At 42.7% G+C, this 22,566-nt stretch overlaps 1 protein-coding gene across 1 annotated transcript; it reads right to left on the reverse strand.

Moving 5' to 3' along the window:
• Positions 1–22,566, reverse strand: c5h6orf62 (chromosome 5 C6orf62 homolog). The gene is made up of 5 exons (XM_085988952.1): positions 21,104–22,566; positions 16,928–17,104; positions 15,348–15,473; positions 13,004–13,138; positions 1–1,432 (listed from the first exon to the last, which is right to left on the reverse strand). Exons 1-5 carry the CDS (start codon positions 21,230–21,232, stop codon positions 1,307–1,309), a joined length of 693 nt encoding a protein of 230 aa, XP_085845078.1. The 5' UTR covers positions 21,233–22,566; the 3' UTR covers positions 1–1,306.

The following is a 22,566-nucleotide window of genomic DNA, read 5'->3' on the forward strand; positions in this document are numbered from 1 at the left end:
TATGGATTAAAGATTTATTTTCATTTTTCCAATTTCAACAGAAGGTGAATACAAATTTGCTACTGATTAGCGCTGTTCTTATCTGAAGTGGCAGGCATGCATAAATAACCCCAGAAAGCTCAGACTTCTTGCAGCTCCACAGAAAAGCCTTTTCCCTTCGATTCATCTCGGCAGCCTGCCTCACGTTAATTGCACAAGCTCAAAATTAAGTCTTACGAACAATCCCCTTAATAACCCAATTGAAACACTTCAGAAGATTTTTTTTTAAAGAAGCAATTTTAGGTGCATTTTCTTGTATGCAAGTACTGGTAATTCTCCATTAGTCGTTTTATTAACTTTTACGCAGCTGTGCTATCAGCAACCAGCATATTTTGCACCATCAATAACTGACTTTCTACCTTCATCTTATAGTCCCAACCTCACTTTCTAGATAAATAAGCTGCTTCAGCTACAGGAAGGCTTTTTTTTTTTTTTAAATTCCAGTAACATTGAACTTTAGTGACGATTTTGTAGCTGTTTCGCTACTTGAGACTCCAGTTCTGTTATTTGCAGAGTCTGCCCATTATTAACCTGCTAAAATCTCCCCAAAGAATAGAAGGAAAACTTCTTTGTACGTTTATATAGCAACTCAGGGAATGAGATCCAAAAAGAACATGCCAGCAAACTCAAATGTAGCCCACACAAGGTACGAGGGCCTACATTACACAAGAGATTTTTAAATGAGTACTTTAAGATTTCTTCCACCCCCCGTTTCAGTTGCTTGTCACCCTATTAAGTTATGACCAGTAATGTGCTCAATATAAGTGTATGTCAGGACCATAATGATAGTGCTATTCAGCTTTAACGCCCTTCATCTGTACAACACATCTAAGTTGTTCCTTTAATTGCCGAAATCCTTGTCAAATGCACTTCTCACCCAACATTACATCTTATAACATCTACAGTAATTGTCAGGGTACATAACCAGCACACACGAGAAGACTAATATGTACATTTCAGGTATGTATGTGTCAATGTTTAACAATCTCTTCAAATTTCACCTTTTTGTTTACCAAGTGGAGTTAACAATGCAGATTAACTGCAAAGCAGCCTATCACAGTGAGTGTGCAGGTAATCATTTAAAAAACAAAGTTCTGAGATATGCATGACTGGAAGAAAAAAAACTAAATTTCAAGATGAGTATGGTTCGTAACATAGACTGTTCTTTTCATGAGTGGATCATCATATTAAACTCAGAAATAAAGATGAAATGTGAGTTCACTGTTGTTGACTCTTATGGTCTTCCCTATTTTGCTGGCTGTTGCCCCTAATCTGGCATGTAGGGACGGAGGTGGTCCTCAATGGTTCCAACTCCCCAATGGGTGAGCTGATCCTGTGGCAGGTAAAGACAGACACTGCACAACTTGAAAATTATGGCCTTAGTTTTTGGAGTCTGCAAAAAACAAAAGTAAAAAAAATTATTCCATGGCTGTTCACTGTCACACAAAAGAAACCATTTTATTAATTTACAATACAGCTGCACATTAAATGTAAGCCAAAACTAGATCATTGAAGTACTTGCATGCCCTGATTTCAAAAGTCAATATATAGAAATTAGAAAAAAATACACTGATTTTTTATTATGATCGGTCACAGATTATCATGCAACTAAGCAGCGGCAGCAGTGAGAGGATAAAGAGCGGCCCCGAATTAAAGCAGCAACAGTGAGAGGATAAAGAGCGGCCCGAGAGCGGACCTGAATTAAAGCAGCGGCAGCGGTGAGAGGATAAAGAGCGGCCCGAGAGCAGACCTGAATTAAAGCAGCGGCAGCGGTGAGAGGATAAAGAGCGGCCCGAGAGCGGACCTGAAATAAAGCAGTGGCGAGAGGATAAAGAGCGGCTCGAGGGCGGACCTGAATTAAAGCAGCAGCAGCGGTGAGAGGATAAAGAGCGGCCCGAGAGCAGACCTGAATTAAAGCAGCGGCAGCGGTGAGAGGATAAAGAGCGGCCCGAGAGCGGACCTGAATTAAAGCAGCGGCAGCGGTGAGAGGATAAAGAGCGGCCCGAGAGCGGACCTGAATTAAAGCAGCGGCAGCGGTGAGAGGATAAAGAGCGGCCCGAGAGCGGGCCTGAATTAAAGCAGCGGTGAGGATAAAGAGCGGCCCGAGAGCGGACCTGAATTAAAGCAGCGGCGAGAGGATAAAGAGCGGCCCGAGAGCGGACCTGAATTAAAGCAGCGGCGAGAGGATAAAGAGCGGCCCGAGAGCAGACCTGAATTAAAGCAGCGGCGAGAGGATAAAGAGCGGCCCGAGAGCGGGCCTGAATTAAAGCAGCGGCGAGAGGATAAAGAGCGGCCCGAGAGCGGACCTGAATTAAAGCAGCGGCAGCGGTGAGAGGATAAAGAGCGGCTCGAGAGCGGACCGGAATTAAATAAGCGGCAGCGGTGAGAGGATAAAGAGCGGCCCGAGAGCGGACCTGAATTAAAGCAGCGGCAAGAGGATAAAGAACGGACCTGAATTAAAGCCGTGGTGAGAGGATAAAGAGCGGCCCGAGAGCAGACCTGAATTAAGGCAGCGGTGAGAGGATAAAGAGCGGCCCGAGAGCGGACCTGAATTAAAGCAGCAGCAGCGAGAGGATAAAGAGCGGCCCGAGAACGGACCTGAATTAAAGCAGCAGCAGTGGCGAGAGGATAAAGAGCGGCCCGAGAGCGGACCTGAATTAAAGCAGCGGTGAGAGTATAAAGAGCGGCCCGAGAGCGAACCTGAATTAAAGCAGCGGTGAGAGGATAAAGAGCGGCCCTGAATTAAAGCAGCAGTGAGAGGATAAAGAGCGGCCCGAGAGCGGACCTGAATTAAAGCAGCGGCGAGAGGATAAAGAGCGGCCTGAGAGCGGACCTGAATTAAAGCAGCAGTGAGAGGATAAAGAGCGGCCCAAGAGCGGACCTGAATTAAAGCAGCGGCAGCGGTGAGAGGATAAAGAGCGGCCTGAGAGCGGACCTGAATTAAAGCAGCAGTGAGAGGATAAAGAGCGGCCCAAGAGCGGACCTGAATTAAAGCAGCGGTGAGAGGATAAAGAGCGGCCCGAGAGCGGACCTGAATTAAAGCAGCGGCAGCAGTGAGAGGATAAAGAGCGGCCCGAGAGCGGACCTGAATTAAAGCAGTGGTGAGCGGATAAAGAGCAGCCCGAGAGCGGACCTGAATTAAAGCAGCGGCAGTGGCGAGAGGATAAAGAGCGGCCCGAGAGCGGACCTGAATTAAAGCAGCGGCAGCAGTGAGAGGATAAAGAGCGGCCCGAGAGTGGACCTGAATTAAAGCAGCGGCAGCAGTGAGAGGATAAAGAGCGGCCCGAGAGCAGACCTGAATTAAAGCAGCGGCGAGAGGATAAAGAGCAGCCCAAAGCGGACCTGAATTAAAGCAGCGGCAGCGGTGAGAGGATAAAGAGCGGCCCGAGAGCGGACCTGAATTAAAGCAGTGGTGAGAGGATCAAGAGCGGCCCGAATTAAAGCAGTGGCAAGGTTCCGATTCAAAATCAACATCAAAGAGTGACGTGTCAGGAGAGCAGGAAGGTAATTGGTTGGTGAGTATTACAGCACTTTTTTGCTCTAAGGGAAGGGGGTTAAATTAAGAGCTGAGAAACTAACTTGCTAGTAATTATGAAATTAACAAAAATAAACAACAAACCTAAAATATCAATTGAATAAAATCTTTAACTAATTAAATAATAAATAAAACAAGGTTAGAGATGGCAGGGCAGGTGGTGTGTCGTAACTACAGCATGTGGGTGTTTGTGGAGAGCATCGCGATCCCGAGCAACCACATCTGCAGTTAAGTGTCTGCAACTCGAGGAACTTCGACTCAGAATTGTTGAGCTGGAGTACGAACTGCAGACATTGCGATGCATCGGAGTGGGGGAGAGTGTTACCTGGACACTTTATTCGAGGAGGCAGTCACATCCTTTAGGTTAAGTAGTACTTTAGAGTTAGTCAGTGACAAGAGGGTGTGACTGCGAGTCAGGAAGGTATGGGGACCCAGGATGTAGTGATGGAGGAACCTCAGCCTTGGACCTTGTCCAACAGGTACGAGGTGCATTCTACCTGTATGGATGAGTAAAAGGACTGCAAGGAGGATGGCCAAACGGACAACGGCACTGAACAGGGGGCCATCCAAGTGGGGGGGGGAGGAGAAGGAAGGAATGTGGCATTAGTAGGGGACAGTATAGTCAGGGGGATAATGTTCTCTGCAGCCGTGAGAGAGAGTCCCGAAGGCTGTGTTGCCTGCCCAGTGCCAGGATTAAGGATATCTCCTCGTGGCTGGAGAAGAACTTGCAGTGGGAGGGGGAGGTTCCAGTTGTCGTGGTCAATGCAGGAACCAACGACATAGGTAGAACTAAGAATGAGGTTCTGCTGAGGGAGTTTGAGGAGCTAGGGTCTAAATTAATAAGCAGAACCATAAGGGTAATAATCTCTGGATTACTACCTGAGCCACGTGCAAATTGGCATAGGGTCAAGCAGATCAGAGAGTTAAATGCTTGGCTCAAAGAGTGGTGTGGGGAAAAAGGAGTTTCAATTCATGGTGCACTGGCACCAGTACTGGGCTCCACTTAAACCGGGCTGGGACCAGTGGCAGAGTGTGACAGGAAGGGAGAGAGAGTTTAACGGTAGCAGTGCAGCAGAGAATAAGGTCAAAGCAGGGAATAATGGTAACAAATTTAAAATAAAGGCTCTTTATCTGAATGCACGAAGCATTCGTAACAAATAGACGAACTAGTGGCACAGAGATAAATGGGTTTGATTTAATAGCCATTAGAGAGACATGGTTGCAAGGTGGCCAAGGTTGGGAACTAAATGTTCCAGGGTACTTGACATTTCGAAAAGGCAGACAGAATGGAAAAGGAGGGGGAGTAACCTTGATAATAAAGGATGACATACAGACAGTAGCGAGAAAGGATCTCGGCTCGTTAGATCAGGAAATAGCATCGGCCTGGGCGGAGATAAGGAATAACAAAGGGCAGAAAACACTGGTAGGAGTAGTATATAGGCCCCCTAACAGTAGTTATACCATTGGACAGAATATTAATCAAGAAATAGTAGGAGCTTGCAACAAAGGCAATGCAATAATCTTGGGGGACTTTAATCTTCATATGGGCCTGGACAAATCAAATTGGCAAACGAAGCCGAGTTCATGGAATGCATTCGGGACAGTTTCCTAGAACAATGTGTCATGGAACCAATCAGGAAACAGGCTATTTTAGATCTTGTATGGTGTAATGAGACAGGGTTAATTAGCAATTTCATAGTAAAGGATCCTCTGGCCCAGAGCGATATTATGATAGGCAAGTCACTCTCAAAATTAACGTGAAATTCTAAGTCCAAAACTAGAGTCTTAAACTTAAATAAAGCCAATTACATAGATATAAGGGGAGAGTTGGCTAAGGTAGATTGAAAAAAATAGATTAAAAGGTATGGCGGTAGATAAGCAGTGGCTAGCATTTAAAGAAATATTGCATAATTCTCAAAAATACATTCCATTGAGAAACAAAAGCTCCACGGGAAAAGTGATCCAACCATGGCTAACTAAAGAAGTTAAGGATAGCATTAGATTGAAAGAAGCTTATAATGTTGCAAAGAATAATAGTAAGCCTGAGAATTGGGAGTTTCAGATACCAGCAAAGGTTGACCAAAAAATGGATTAAAAAGGCAAATAATGAGAAAAAACTAGTAAGAAATATAAAAGCAGATTGTAAGAGTTTCTACAAGTATGTAAAAAGGAAGAGTAGCAAAAGTAAACGTTGGTCCCTTCGAGGCTGAGACTGGAGAAAGGATGTCTCGGAGCGGCTGCAGGGCATTCTGGAGGAGGAGGGTGAACAGCCAGTTGTCGTGGTGCATATAGGTACCAACGATATAAGTAAAAAACTGGGATGAGGGCCTAAAAGCTGAATATAGGGAGTTAGGAGGTAAATTAAAAAATAGGACCTCAAAAGGTAGTAATCTCAGGATTGCTACCAATGCCACGAGAAGGATATTTCAGATGAATACGTGGCTAGAGGAATGGTGCAAGGGGGAGGGATTCAAATTCCTGGGACATTGGAATCGGTTCTGGGGGAGGTGGGACCAGTACAAACTGGACGGTTTGCACCTGGGCAGGACCAATGTCCTAGGGGAAGTGTTTGCTAGTGCTGTTGGGGAGGGTTTAAACTAAAATTGCAGGGGGTTGGGAACCTGTGCAGGGAGACAGAGGAAAGGGAAGCAAGGATAGAAGCAAAAGACAGGAAGGAGAAAAGCAAAAGTGGCAGTCAGAGAAATCAAGGGTGTAAATCAAACATGGCCACAGTAAATAATAATTCTAATAGGTCTAAGAGTGTTAAAAAAACAAGCCTGAAGGCTTTGTGTCTTAATGCAAGGAGCATTCGTAATAAGGTGGATGAATTAGCTGCGCAAATAGATGTAAACGGACATGATATAATTGGGATTACGGAGACATGGCTCCAGGGTGACCAAGGCTGGGAATTCAACATCCAGGGGTATTCAATATTCAGGAAAGACAGGCAAAAAGGAAAAGGAGGTGGGGTAGCATTGCTAGTTAAAGAGATTAACACAATAGTAAAGAAGGATATTAGCTCTGATGATGTGGAATTTGTATGGGTAGAGCTGAGAAATACCAAGGGGCAGAAAACGTTAGTGGGAGTTGTATACAGACCCCCAAACAATAATGCGGAGGTTGGGGATGGCATTTAACAGGAAATTAGAGACGCGTGCAATAAGGGCACAGCAGTTATCATGGGTGACTTTAATCTACATATAGATTGGGCTAACCAAATTAGTAACAATACTGTGGAGAAGGAATTCCTAGAGTGTATACGAGATGGTTTCCTGGACCAATATGTCGAGGAACCAACTAGAGATCAGGCCATCTTAGACTGGGTATTGTGTAACGAGAAAGGATTAATTAGCAATCTTGTTGTGCGAGGCCCCTTGGGGAGGAGCGATCATAATATGATCGAATTCTTCATTAAGATGGAGAGTGAAGTAGTTGACTCAGAGACTAGGGTCCTGAATTTAAATAAAGGAAACTACGATGGTATGAGGCGCGGGTTGGCTAGGATGGATTGAGGAACGTTACTTAAAGGGTTGACGGTGGATAGGCAATGGCAAACATTTAAAGATCGCATGGATGAACTACAGAATTTGTTCATCCCTGTTTGGCATAAAAATAAAACAAAAAAGGTGACTCAACCATGGCTAAAAAGGGAAATTAGGGATAGCATAAGATCCAAGGAGAGGACATATAAATTGGCCAGAAAAAGCAGCAAACCTGAGGATTGGGGCAGTTTAGGATTCAGCAAAGGAGGACAAAGGGATTAATTAAGAGGGGGAAAATAGAGTACAAGAGTAAGCTTGCAGGGAACATAAAAACTGACTGTAAAAGCTTCTATAGATATGTGAAGAGAAGAAGATTGGTGAAGTCAAGCGTAGGTCCCTTGCAGTCAGAATCAGGGGAATTTATAATGGTGAACAAAGAAATGGCAGACCAATTAAATACATACTTTGGCTCTGTCTTCACAAAGGAGGACACAAATAATCTCCCAGATATGTCGGGGAACACAGGGTCTAATGAGAGGGAGGAACTGAATGAAATCAGTATTTGTAGGAAAATGGTGTTAGGGAAATTGACGGGATTGAAGGCCGATAAATCCACAGGGCCTGATAATCTACATCCTAGGGTACTTAAGGAAGTGGCCCTAGAAATAGCAGATGCATTGCTGGTCATCTTCCAAAATTCTATAGAATCTGGAACAGTTCCCATGGATTGAAGGGTAGCTAATGTAACCACACTATTTAAAAAAGGTGGTAGAGACAAAACAGGGAATTATAGACCTGTAAGCCTGACATCGGTAGTGGGGAAAATGCTAGAGTCCATTATAAAAGATGTAATAGCAGAGCACTTGGAAAACAGTGACAGGATCGGACAAAGTCAACATGGATTTACAAAAGGTAAATCATGCTTGACTAATCTACTGGAATTTTTTAAGGATGTAACTGGTAGAATAGATAAGGGAGAACCAGTGGATGTGGTGTATTTGGACTTTCAGAAGGCTTTCGATAAGGTCCCGCATAAGAGATTAGCATGCAAAGTTAAAGCACATGGGACTGGGGGTAAGGTACTGACTTGGATAGAGAACTGGTTGGCAGACAGGAAGCAAAGAGTTAGAATAAACGGGTCTTTTTCTGAGTGGCAGGCAGTGACTAGTGGGGTACCGCAGGGATCGGTGCTAGGACCTCAGTTATTCACAATATATATTAATGATCTAGATGAGGGAACTAGGTGTAATATCTCCAAGTTTGCAGATGACACAAAGCTGGGTGGACGTGTGTGCTGTGAGGAGGATGCAGAGAAACTCCAGTATGATTTGGACAGGTTGGGTGATTATACTGCATCTGCCATGCATCTGCCCAATGTGGATAAATGCAAGGTTATCCACTTTGGTGGCAAAAACAGGAAGGCAGATTATCTGAACGGCAATAGATTGGGAAAAGGGGAAGTGCAACGAGACCTGGGTGTCCTTGTGCACCAGTCGCTGAAGGTCAGCATGTAGGTGCAGCAGGCGGTTAAGGCGGCAAATGGTATGTTGGCCTTCATAGCGAGAGGATTAGAGTACAGGAGCAAGGATGTCTTGCTGCAGTTGTACAGGGACTTGGTGAGATCACAGCTTGAGTATTGTGTGCAGTTTTGGTCACCTTATCTGAGGAAGGATATTCTTGCCATGGAGGGAGTGCAGCAAAATTTCACCAGACTGATATCTGGGATGGCAGGAATGATATATGAAGAGAGATTGGGTCGATTGGGCTTGTATTCGCTAGAGTTTAGAAGAATGAGAGGGGATCTCATTGAAACTTATAAAATTCTAACAGGACTAGACAGACTAGATGCAGGAAGGATGTTCCCGATGGCAGGGGAGTCCAGAACCAGGGATCACAGTCTAAGGATAAGGGGTAAGCCATTTAGGACTGAGATGAGGAGGAATTTCTTCACCCAGAGAGTGGTGAACCTGTGGAATTCTCTGCCACAAAAGGCAGTTGAGGCCAATTCATTAAATATATTCAAGAAGGAGTTAGATATATTTCTTAAGGCTAAAGGGATCAAGGGATATGAGGAGAAAGCAGGGACAGGGTACTGAATTTGGATGATCAGCCAGGATCTCAATAAATGGCGGAACAGGCTCGAGGGGCCAAATGGCCTACTCCTGCTCCTATCTTCTATGTTTCTATGAAATGATTATGGGGAATAAGCAAATGGCAGAAACGTTAAACAAATATTTTGTATCTGTCTTCACAATGGAAGCCTCAAAAAGCATACCAAAAATGGTGGGGAACCAAGGGTCTAATGAGGGTGAGGAACTTAACGTAATTAATATAAGTATAGAAAAAGTACTAGAAAAACTAATGGGACTAAAAGCCGACAAATCCCCTGGATCTGACGGCCTACATCCTAGGGTTCTAAAAGAGGTGGCTGAAGAGATAGTGGATCCATTGGTTTTGATCTTCCAAAATTCCTTAGATTCTAGAATGGTCCCAGCGGATTGGAAGGTCGCAAATGTAACACCGCTATTCAAGAAAGGAGGGAGAGAATAAACAGGGAACGACAGGCCAGTTAGCCTGACATCAGTTGTCGGGAAAATGCTAGAATCCATTGTTAAGGAAGTGGTATCAAGTCACTTAGAAAATCATAACATGATTAGGCAGAGTCAACATGGTTTTATGAAAGGGAAATTGTGTTTGACAAATTTATTAGAGATTTTTGAGGATGTAACTAGCAGGGTAGATAAAAGGGGTTAGGGTTATCATCATGGCATTCGATAAGGTGCCACATAAAAGGTTATTACACAAGATTAGGGCTCATGGGGTTGGGGGTAATATAGTATTCATGGATAGAGGATTGGTTAACAGAGACAAAACACAGCAGGGATAAACGGATCTTTTTCAGGTTGGCAGGCTGTAACTAGTGGGGTGCCGCAAGGATCAGTGTTGGGGCCTCAGCTATTTACAATCTATATTAATGACCTAGATGAAGGGACCGAGTGTAATGTATCCAAGTTTGATGATGATACAAAGCTATGTGGGACAGTAAGCTGTGAGGAGAACACAAAGAGTCTGCAAAGGGATATAGATAGACTAAGTGAGTGGGCATTAAGGTGGCAGATAGAGTATAATGTAGGGAAATGTGAGGTTATTCACTTTGGTAGGAAGAATAGAAAAACAGAATATTTTTTAAATGGTGAGAAACTTTCAAATGTTGGTGTACAGAGAGATTTGGGTGTCCTCGTGCAAGAAACACAGAAAGCTAGCATGCAATAAGGAAGGCAAATGGCATGTTGGCCTTTATTGCAAGGGGGTTGAAGTATAAGAGTAAGGAAGTCTTGCTACAATTGTACAGGGCCTTGGTGAGACCACACCTGGAGTACAGTGCACAGTTTTGGTCTCCTTATCTAAGGAAGGATATACTTGCCTTGGAGGCGGTGCAGCGAAGGTTCACTAAATTGATTCCTGGGATGAGAGGGCTGTCCTATGATGAGAGATTGTGTAGAATGGACCTATACTCTCTGGCGTTTAGAAGAATGAGAGGTGATCTCATTGAAACATGCAAGATTCTGAAGCGGATTGACAGGGTAGATGCTGAGAGGTTGTTTCCCCTGGCTGGAGTGTCTAGAACTAGTGGGCATAGTCTCAGCATAAGGGGTTGGCCATTTAAGACTGAGATGAGGAGGAATTATCTTCACTCAGAGGGTTGTGAATCTTTGGAATCGTCTGCCCCAGAGGGCTGTGAATGCGGAGTCGGAGTATATTCAAGGCTGAGACACAGATTTTTTAGGCTCTAGGGGAATCAAGGGATATGGAGATCGGACAGGAAAGTGGAGTTGAGGTCGATGATCAGCCATGATCTTACTGAATGGCGGAGCAGGCTCGAGGGGCTGAATGGCCTCCATCCTGCTCTTATTTCTTGAGCAAGTACTTTCAATGTAACATATTCCACCTCCGCTTTCTTCAATCTAGTCAGGTAAAAATGATTTTTTTGTTTAAAGTCAAATTTAAAGGAGACATTTGAAGTTTAATGTTATTTTGAACTTCCACAGAGACCTACCATTTTATGTTCAAGGTTACCAAAACACATCGTTGCAGTTATCAGCTACAAGACAGATCACCGAAGAGTCCATAACAGACGTGTGCAAAATGGCTTACTTTACCACCCGGGATGGTAATAGAAAGGCCTGAGTGAAGAATGCATTACCACGTCAGTACTGGCAAATGCTGAGCTTCACTAGACCAGGGACAAGACATTAAACTTCAAAATTCTCTCTGTGGAGGAAAGAATACTTTTTTTTGGGGGGGGGGAGAAAAAAAATTGAAAGTAGTCACTCTCATCATGCCTTTCTCCCTTCATCAAAATGACAAATCATTTTGAACATACACCCAGGATGATAGAATTATAATCCCTATGATTTTGGTTTGCCTATACTGATAAGCATATAGGGCACCTTTGGATACAAGGCACAGACAAAGCCAAAGGTCTCCCTGCAATGGAGGGGGGGGTGATTGCATGCAGGCCACAAACCCCAAATTAAACTGTTGTTTATTTTAAAAACCAGGTTCAGCCTATTTGAAGTAATACAATAGTACCATGTTTATGGTGGTTCTTATTTGGGTTTGGAATGTGCTTTGTGACTGCTAGAAACAATCAAAATATATACATTATATATTATTACTTGCCACTGAATTCATGAGTCATTTACTACCAGTTGTAAAATTCCTTCCAACTTGATTATTTTCCCCCCTTCCAATTTTCTCTCCACCCCTCGAGGCCTCCCTCAGAGATTTGGTCCCACAGACTGAGGTCAGCCTTCGGTACCTCATCCAAGTTGCCATTCATGTTTAAGCTTCGACAGCCTGTGCCAGCACGCTACAGGAAACTTTTTTTATCCGGCACCGACGGGACCAACGTGGTGCCGGTTCATCAAAAATTCCAGATAACCGAAAGCTATAGTAAAAGATACGGAGAGCTGAGAGCTCCATATAAAGCAGCAAACCCTGTTGCTTAGCAACAGGTGCAGAACAATGGCCACAAGTTCCAAGCGTCTCTGTAGCTTAGCAACAGCTGCAGCCACACCCTTGCACAGCAACAGATCGAGGAAGGCAAGTACAATATGAAGTAAAACTTACCTGAACCTACTCCTGAATTTTGCCGGTTAACTGAGATTTCCGGTTATTTAGGTGCCGGTAAATCGAAAGTTTCCTGTATCTGGTTATGGAGATTACAGCACAGTCGATCCCGTCTCACCCAGTGTCTTTACCCTTAAACCGTATAGTGATCAGGAGCAGGAACTGTGGCAGATTTTCCCTTCTCTACCCCAGACACTCGAGCCAACTGCAACACCCAAGCGGAGGTCAGTTACTCCAGCATAAACTGAAGGTCCGAAGTAAGACGGGAGCATAACCTCAGTTTTTAGGTGAGCTCAAAAAATTAATTCTTAAAACATTGAATTTATAGTCCAGGTTATTTTCACACTATCCGAATACATGAAAATGGCATCCTGCCGAGTCAAAATAGCTGAACAGCTTCTTTCATAGCAGGCATTTCTGCAAAAGCAACAATAGCCCCATAAAATAACAGGACAAGTTAACAAATGCACTCAAATTGGAATTGCCAAGCACAGGTCCTAGAAAGTAAACCTAGCAGTAATTATATGCAATCACGTAGAGAACCACTGTCAAACAGAACGGCAGCCAGAGTTCACAGCACAGCTCTATCAACAATCAACATGCCATTAAAATGCTTCTATAATAGTCCACAAAATAACAGTTAATGAACATGAAGCAGCATGAAATGCTGAAGAATAGATCAGGTTTTAAACGCAGATGGCACTCAAACAATTAAAACTGGCTGCCATGCCACCATTTTCACATCCCTTTAGTCAAAGACTAGCTGGGACTGAAGAGCTCCAGGAAAAACAAAGGCAATCAGCATTGTACTCACCTGCAAGTGCTGACGATCAATGAACAGAAAGATGGACTGGCTAGGGTTGTTTATGATGAGTCCTGCCTTATCCTTTCGGCTAAGTGCGTGCAGAAACTGTTTCTCATAATCACCATGATGAAACTCAAACTTGGCCTGCATAAACAGCAAATATTTAAAATAAAATGACATTAAAAAACAGAATTTGTGGTTCAGCCACAAACTCAACAAGTATCCAGTGAATAGCTGATCAAAGAGACCAAGGTGGTCCCAGGTTGAATTCCAGGTTCGTATGGAGTTAACCGATTTCAGCTAGAATGGATGTAGGGATGCTGCAATTGGTCGCAGCGCCTCTACTCAGATCTGCCAGGACTCCTGCTCCTGCTCTCTATCCAGTCACCCTTGCTAGAAGTGCAGGTATGTGGACTCCAGATGAGGGGAGGGTCAAGCTTGGCTGTGACACGCCAGTCAAGTAACCTGCATGAACTCAGTCAAGCTTCACAGATGAATAATCCATTTTAGCAAGGTACCACATGGTGCCCAGCACTTATAAAACTGCACCCAGCAGGGAAAAAACTGGGAAAGAGAAAAAAAAATCTAGTGTCAGTCAAAACAAAACAGGTATCCATTTCGTCAAAATGCAGGTGACATTTGAGTGTGAAGTTTGAAATTAATCCCATATACTCAGTCACAAAGAAACCATCTGCAACATCAATCCAAAGTTCAAAACATATTGGCCCTGAATTTGCGTTCGATATGAAACATAGAAGGTAGGAGCAGGAGTAGGCCATTCGGCCCCTCGAGCCTGTTCCGCCATTTAATGAGATCATGGCTGATCATCCAAATTCAGTACCCTGTCCCTGCTTTCTTCCCATATCCCTTGATCCCCTTAGCCTTAAGAAATATATCTAACTCCTTCTTGAATATATTTAATGAATTGGCCTCAATGGCCTTCTGTGGTAGAGAATTCCACAGGTTCACCACTCTCTGGGTGATGAAATTCCTCCTCATCTCAGTCCTAAATGGCTTTCCCCTTATCCTTAGACTCCAAGGTTAAGGTACGAGGAGAGATTACACAAATGAGGGTTGTATTCCCTTAGAATTTAGACTGTTAAGGGGTGATCTGATTTAAGTTTTCAAGATATTAAGGGTAGATAGAGCAAACTAATTCCGCTGGTTGGGGATTCTAGGACTAGGGGTCATTGTCTAAAAATTAGAGCCAGACCATTCAGGAGTGAAATTAGGAAACACTTCTACACACACAAAGGGTGGTAGAAGTTTGGAAATCTCTTCCGCAAACAGCAATTGACACTAGATCAATTGTTAACTTTAAATCTGAGATCGATAGCTTTTTGTTAACCAAAGATATTAAGGGATATGGGCCAAAGGCGGGTATATGGAGTTAGGTCGCAGATCGGCCATGAATGGCGGAACAGGCTCGAGAGGCTCAATGGCCTACTCCTGTTCCTAAGACAGCGAACTGTCAGTGTACGCAGTCATGCCGCCTTTGAAACTGACTAACTTCGGGATTTGGCGCATGCGCAAGCGGAGGGGAAATCAATGACGGCTCCGAAACTGGTTGCGTTGTGTGCACCCCCCCCCCACCCCCCGAAATCTCGTAAATCATTGAAACTGACAAAAATTTCGGCTCTTCCGCAGTAAGTACGCTGTTAAATTCCCCACTAAAAAGAGATTAGGTGTAGCTGGGGTTTTAACAATGTATTGACTGCTAAACAAAGGTTAAGGGCCTGGAAAACTAATTCAATTTTGTGCAGTGTGAAATTTGTCCATTGTAATAAAAATTTAAATTAACTTTTAAAAAAAAACATTCAAATGTTATTTTAAAGTTTGTGCATCTTTATTTTAGGTTTGTCTTTTCCCCATGCGAGAACCCCAATCTTTCTTTTGGTCTCGCTAACTATTTTAAAAAGTTAGAATTTTAAGCTCTTACTTCCTTGTTGGCGGTCTGGCGAGAATTCTGCCTTTTGATTGGCTGCTTAAACAGCCCGTTGGCGTCACAGCAGTTTGAACAAGGGGATTCCCATTAAGTTCCATTGAATTGAATTCAAGGTCGGAAAACCAGAAGTTCTCGGCACAGGGATTGCGAGATCCTTGTGCAGAGCGTACTTCGGGGCCAGCGGCGAATGCCTTCGCTTTGCGGCTGATCGCAAATTCAGGGCCATTGTCTGGAATCTGTACAAAACACAAATTCTGTACGAAAATCGTTGAACCAATTTAAAAAAGTACTAGCAATTGTCAACAAGCTTGGCAAACTAATAACACAGATCAATTTTGCTAAGAGGAAAAACTACATGGACAGAACTCATTCTGTATATTTATGTACCAATGAGTGAAGAAATAGTACCTGAACAGGCCTGAAAGGCTCACCATCTGTACCCTTCCACTTGGAGAACAGGAGACAGACCATCTTCTCTATATCATTCCGTGGCCAAAGGATAAAGTCCATCTCCTGTGTACAGCCAATTACATCCTAACAGAGAGGGGGGAAATTCCCACGTAGGCATTAAATGGGGTTCACATCAGGTACAACCACAAAATTTCAGTGATCCCAATGTGAGCCATCTTTCCTGGTCAAGTTTGATAGCTTTGGCGCTCAGGGTACCAGATAAGCTGGAGGTCAGAGGCATTATGCATTTCCAACAGCAGCTTGCAGTGTCTATCACACTATCCTTTCTTTTGGTCCAAAAGGCTGGAAGTATCTTGTATTTCAATGCCAGTCTACATGTACAACACAAGAATTGATATGCATTCTTTTAGTGGAGTAGTTAAGAGTCCACATGGATAACAAAGTTTGGTCATTTGTCAGATTAAATTGCTCCCTGCAGATGATCATGTTGCCTTAGCCAAATTACTTTCCAGGTTTCCTTTGTGGTTACGCCAGTGGGAACAAACCTTTCAAGGATTCCTTGTAGGGTCAAGGCAGTCCTGTCTCTCAAAATTAAAAAAAGAGGTATCTGGGTGATTAAAGGGCCAATTTATAATGCAAAGTTCACATTTACAACACAGAAAGAGAATCTAATATAACTTTATTTTATATCAAATGATCCAAGCATGAATCGATTTACCAGAAGTGATGTGGTTTCTGCATCACATCAATACAGAATCTACAGTAGCTCCACTTTAAGGCAGCTGATTCTTCACATGATCTGATTTATTAGATGCACTGCAAGATCAGCAGCACCAAGCAAATCATTAAATTTTCAGTTTTGATGTTTTCAAAAGTTTCCTGGACTGTCTCTATTTTTAATTAAAGAGCTGACTGTTCAGTTAGCTTTTTACTGGCATTAACAATGCTACCAACTTTTCGATACGAGTGAGCAGATGGAGGTAAATGTGTGCACAAATCAATTTTGCCCAAGAGGTATAGAGCCAGCAACACAACATAGTGCAGTCAGCTTGTACAACTGTCTGTGGGTACCAGTTTCAACAACTACTGAATAATAGCCCAATCCAGGAGCGAGTCTTTGGCTTAGTGGTGCTATTCCTGCCTCTGGGTCAGAAGGTGCAGGGCTTGAACCCTGCTCCGGCAGACTGGAACGCCAGCTCTGAATTCTGGGTTCACATCCAGCTGGATGCTAGATTACGTTTTGGTGCAATGCAGAAACCACAGCAAATCAGGGTACAGTCTGCATTAGAATAGATAATAAATGGTTATGCACGTGCAAGAGTATTAATAGTTGTTTTATCCGTTGACGAAAGATCTACACCCAAAACATTAACCTACTTTTTCTCAAGATAACGAAAGAGCTGCTGTGTTATTCCAGCATTTTCTGTTTAGATTTTTGGATTTCAAGCTTTTTCCCTTATTTTTGTAGAAAATTTATAGCATGCTACCAGATATGAGACTATTATGTGCTGGTCTGAAAACAAACAAATCTGAACTTTTTAATATTCTACTGAAACAAAAAAGTTTGTCCTACTTACCCTGCGCATGGACTGGTAGCGAGGTGCGTGAAGCTGCACTACATCCTTCTGCAGCAGCTCTATGGAACTGTCCAGGGAGTAGCTGGACTCCCGTACGCCTTTGAGGATATTTTCTTCATAGTTATTGGTCATAACTGGTACCACTTCAGCCACTTCAAATAGTGCCGACTTTTTCTTCTTAGAAACATAACACCAGAATTAGAATTCTTGAAATAAAATGGACCAATTTTCTCTCTACCATTTTAAAATTTCTATTCTTAGAAACTATAAAGCTAAATATCTCAGACTGGAATTGTAATATTTGAATTAAGTGGTGGCCCAGCAGTTGGCTCTTTTTGAAAAAGGGATGAAAGGAAGACATCAAGAACTTAATCTCATTTCAAAGGGCCCCAGTCATTTATTGAGCACAGGGACCATAAACTGCTGAAGAACTGTTCCAACACAGTGCAAAATACTAACAATTCTGAAGGAATAAATCAATACACTGTTTAAACGACAACAAGAAACTGAACAAAACAAAGGGAAACTTATAAAACTAAATTATAATGTTAATCCTGGTTAGATTACCAGACTTCATTTTCAAATTTTTGAAGACTACAAAATGTTCAAAATAACGCAACTGTTAATTTACTGCACATAATCATGAATATAAAGGAATGATTTCCAGTCAAACCATTTTCAAAGGGAAGATTAATGCATTGTAGGGAGTTAAAATAAAAATCAGCATGGGAAAGAGTTGAAGAATGACAGAAGGGATTAATTTAATCCAAAAGTAAGAATTAATCAAATGGTGTGCATGTGTGCAGGGGGTGGGGGTGGGGGGGCGGGAAAGAGAGGGGAAAGCATTTACACAGAATTACATAGAAAGTGCAACACAGAAACAGGCCACTCAGCCCAGCCAGTCCAAATCAAATTTTAATTTAATTGTTAAGTTTCATTTGATGTATTTTTGTTTCTTGATTGCACCAAAAACAGCCCAACCAGTCCGTGTTGTTTATCTTCCATACGAGCACTAGTTCAACTTCCATGTGCGTGCTCGGTTCCCATATTGCTTTATTCCCCTTTCCTTCAACCACCTATCAATCCTATTAAATTCTGACATGGCTTCTACTCCAATCATTAACTCTGGTCATTCATTCCACAGCTTCAAGAGTGCATGCCCCTCTGACACCTCGAAGGCAGCCAGCGTGAGTCCCATCTCACCACCACTAAATTCTGCGCTCTCTCATTTCTGGGGCAGATCCCTATGTAGGATTGTCAACCAGAGGTCCCAACCGTTGTTTTAAGGGTCATTCACTAAATGTCCATTGGCGCAAAGTCACAAAACAGAACCATCTCTGACAGAAAGAAGCCTGCTTAACTTCAGTTAATCGTGACATGAAACAGGATAATTATGTATTAGAATATGGTTTGACATTTTGGAATCCTGTAAATTGTTTAAAATCTCACACATACGCTCTAATTATGACCTCCCATCCTGGATGGCGTAGATACCTGTAGAGCTTCTCTGCAGGAGCCTTGCCTCCATTTTCAATACCCTCATCCTTCCTGCATCTCATACACTCTTGTTTCCTTTTTCAGTTCTCCTCTGTACTTTCTGTATTCAGCTTGGTTCTCTACTACATTATGAGCCTGACATTCATCATAAGCCTCCTTTATCAGTTTCATTTTAATTTCTAAATCTCATCCGGGGACATTAGATTTGGATGCCCTTCCTGTACCCCTTGTGGGAAATGTGCCTAGTATGTACCAGAACTATCTGCTCTTTGAAAGCCTCCCATTACTCATTTACTGTTTTACCTGCCAATCTTTGAATCCAATCCACCTGGGCCAGATCCCTTTAACGCCATGAAATTAGCCCTCCTACAGTTAAGTGTTTTCACATTTGATTGCTCCCTGTCCTTTTCCATAATTAATCATCCAAAATATTATATCCACATACCAATCTTCTGCAAGCTCCACTGACTGCTCACACCCCAAATAAGTTGACTTGAAAATTCTCAACTCAATCTCAAACCCCTCCTTGGCCTCATCCTCCTTAAATTTAATGTGATATCCTTTTGCCTTGCATCCTTGTCCATAACCTCCACTCCTTTAATGCTTGGTTCCATCACCCGTGGCCACTTGCTCAGCCACTACTCCTCCCCTAGAACTCCTATAAGTTCCTACTGATTTGCCACCTCCCTCCCCGTTTTCAAAAACCTCCTGAAAACCCATCTCTTCAGCTGTGCCTTTTGTTCCACACCCTATCTCTCTCCCGTTTTCCCACTTGCGCTTCTGTTTATCTCCATTGCTTTGTGCTCCTTAATGTAATGCACTTTGAGATCACTTCCTTTCTCTGATGACAACAAAAATTCAATTTGTTGTAAAGCTGACTAGTGTACTCCATAGTACTAGGTCTATTAGATGGCAAGAAGTGGCACAAAACCTCATGGCAAAATTAGTGCAAAAGTTGAGGGGGGGGGGGGAAATGGGACCTTTAACAGAAAATCTTCTTCTGGCCTGCAAGTTTTTTTGAAAAAAACACACTAATTAGAAATAGAGGTGGAGTAATAGCTTGTGATACTTGTGGACTAAATCCAATTTCTTTACATCTCTTGCGTCAGAGTTGAACTGACTTGACTAGAAGATAAAGTGAACAAAAAAGCCACAGAATTCTGCACAACTCTAATGAACTGCTGACAGCAGTCACCAAGAAACATCGGGCAGTAACAGACTAGCAAAAAAACTCTCAGAATTAGAAGTTTTAAGAAAACTGGCTGGACAATAAGACAGACAAAATATAGGTGAACATATTTAGACTGCATTAAATTAGCAAATGATATATTGTCTTTGGCCCGATACACAAACTTAAAAAAGGTTACAAGTTGATGTTGATCATAAAAATTTATAGGACGAGGAAAAAAAATGTCAAAGGATCTGATGAAAATCAACTAGTGGATCAATAATTAGATATACCCATATTTGGTCTGGTCAAGTACACAGATGAAATCCACTTTAACAAATGATGTTGATGAAAACAGTACAAGATATTTGGAGTGGCTTTAGGTGTGTATTTTGGTCTCCACAGTATAAGATGTCTCTTAAGCAAGACAATTACATTACAGTGTACTGCCAGAAATGCAATGTAGACATCACAAATTTTGGTGGTTAAACCGCCAAAGGGACATTGAAACTTGGGACTGCAAAACATGCAGAGGTGGAGATAGGAAGGGGCTAAGTCATGAAGGGCAGAAGAAGCAACAGTACTAGATCATACAAATGGAATCCATTCTACCTCTAAGCAAGTTTTTTGCAGACAAGTTGAAGTTTTACCCCAGTTAGTGTAAAGGGTGAAGCAATTTATAAGCTTCATATTTAAGCTAAACTGACAGTGTAATTCCAGAATTTGGCCCCAACCTAATTTTGGAGTGAACATACGAATTTAGGAACAGGAGTAGGCCACTCGGCCCCTCAAGCCTGCTCCGCCATTCAATAAGATCATGGCTGATCTGATTACTCCACATTCCCGCCTACCCCCGATAACCTTTCACCCCCTTGCTTATCAAGAATCTATCTACCTCTGCCTTAAAAATATTCAAAGATTTTGCTTCCACCATCCTCTGAGGAAGAGTTCCAAAGACTCACGACCCTCAGAAAAAATTTCTCCTCATCTGTCTTAAATGGGTGACCCCTTATTTTTAAATAGTGACCCCCAGTTCTAGATTCTCCCACAAGAGGAAAGAGTGAACAGAGCAAGATTCCCTGGAAAGACCAGTCAAACATCACATGGAGTGTAAATTCAGTGCTGTGTTAAGCCTGGTCAACCAAGTGCTCAGAAGGTTCACTGTAACCCAGAAGCATTTTATAAACCCACTTAATACCAGAAATTATTCCCTCCCAGCTTCCCAGAGAGTCTGCCCACATCTGGATGTAGAAATGTCAGACCTCTTCCTTCACCACATAACTGGTACAGCTCCAGCCAATGTCAATGTGGCTCTGCCTGGCTGGAACCTGCACTACAGCTATTCTGAGATGAGGAACAGCAGTCTAAATGCGCTCTAAAATTACATCCTTTAAATAATCTAAGTTAAACTATCTTTCATTCCACATACGTAACAATTCCATGTCTGGTGGGTACAAACTATGCTAAATTTCAGTGCTGACAGAGGTGTTAAAACAAGATAAAATACCTACCTTATCTTTGAATACAAAGGCAATGTACATCTTGAAGTCAAACTGATCTGCCAGAGATTCTCTCTTCTTTCTAAGTTGAGCACGCAGTCGATTCAAAGTCTGATTCTTCCGAGTGTGTGGGTCGCCCATTTTGTTTGGATGAATGGCAACCCTCTTTCTAGCTCACCAGAAACTGACAAAACCTAGCAAGGGCAATTTCTCTCAAAAGAAAACAGCGCAACAGAACAAACAAGTCTGGTAGTGCTAACTTAAAAAAAAAATTCTACCACAACTACTAGACCAGAAAGTCTAAAACTGTGTTGTGCAAAAACTTAGGATAAATGTAGGCCAGAGTCCAGTCATGATAACAGTCCCTATATATACATGGTTTCATGGGAGTGCAGGGAATTAGACTTTGTTTTTAATTCACATTAACAAAACCTACAAACCAAAGCAATCCAAATTAATGCTAGATTTTAATCCGTTGAACTAAAACTAGTTTACAATGATGGATGCTAATAAATCTAACCAACAAATTAAACACCTAACTGTAATTCGTGTGTGCCCAAAGATGACACAGAAATGATGCAGCCAGATCCCATGTTTACATACAAGCCAGTTTTTGCCTTTTTACACAAAAAACCTGAAAACTCTACCTACAGCCTCTGACATGGCTGTCTTCAAACATATTGGACTAGGTTGTTGCTTTTTTTCCTTTTAATTTTTTTGTTTTAAGGACAGACAATAAAAGGGAAAGAGGATTGCGCTGGCACATCAACTACATGGCGCTGCTCATTGGCACCTGGGCAGAAACAAACAAAAAACCAAGCAAAAGGCATTTCTAACTTTATCAAAGAGACGGGTTCAATCAACACCATGGTGGCAAACCTTTAGCCCGTTTCCTGACATTTCCCTGCACTGAAAAACAAAACAAAAAAAATTAAATCATTTGTTTATCATGTTTGCTCCTTCAGACCCTCTCGCTCAGGCTCAGCTGTGAGTTTCTGCTGCTTCCCCTTTTTTTGTTTTGGTTTTCTCTCTTGCCTCCTTTCTTAAGCTGTTTGTATTTAATATATATATATATATATATATATTAAATATATATATATTGCAAACCAACGTTCAATGTCACTCCCCGCCCATGTCAAGAAGAGACCACGAACCCGGGCAAACCCGTCAGTGTGAGCGAACCGCGCTCTCTGCGCTCTCGGTCACCCATAGTCTTAAAGCGAGCTATTGGTTTGAGAAAACCGCACAAAGCAGCGGCCTGGCCCTCGGGTACTTCAGCCTGCCTCCGGGTAGATTTTTTTCCCCCTTCTCCCGCTCTCTCAACGTTCGCTGTAGCGCCCTGGCCTTATCTATCTATCTAGCTGTATATCGGCCTTTTTCTCTCTGCCTCCCGCTCCCAGCTCGGGCCTGCCGCGCTCGCTCGCTCCCACCCTCCCGCAGCCGCTCCTCAAACGCCACAAAGTTCCACCGCCGTC

This window comes from Somniosus microcephalus, chromosome 5, assembly GCF_052327205.1.
Source record: "Somniosus microcephalus isolate GS21.2 chromosome 5, FLI_Smic_1.0, whole genome shotgun sequence".
NCBI classification, from domain to species: Eukaryota; Metazoa; Chordata; class Chondrichthyes; order Squaliformes; family Somniosidae; genus Somniosus; species Somniosus microcephalus.

Coding starts and splice junctions, on each gene's coding strand:
- c5h6orf62 (XM_085988952.1), bottom strand. CDS start 21,232: ATGGGCGACCCACACACTCGGAAGAATCAGACTTTGAATCGACTGCGT. Junction 15,474..16,927: donor GCTACCAGTCCATGCGCAGG/GTAAGTAGGACA, acceptor CCTCTCTGTTAG/GATGTAATTGGCTGTACACA. Junction 1,433..13,003: donor TTGATCGTCAGCACTTGCAG/GTGAGTACAATG, acceptor TGTTTTTTGCAG/ACTCCAAAAACTAAGGCCAT.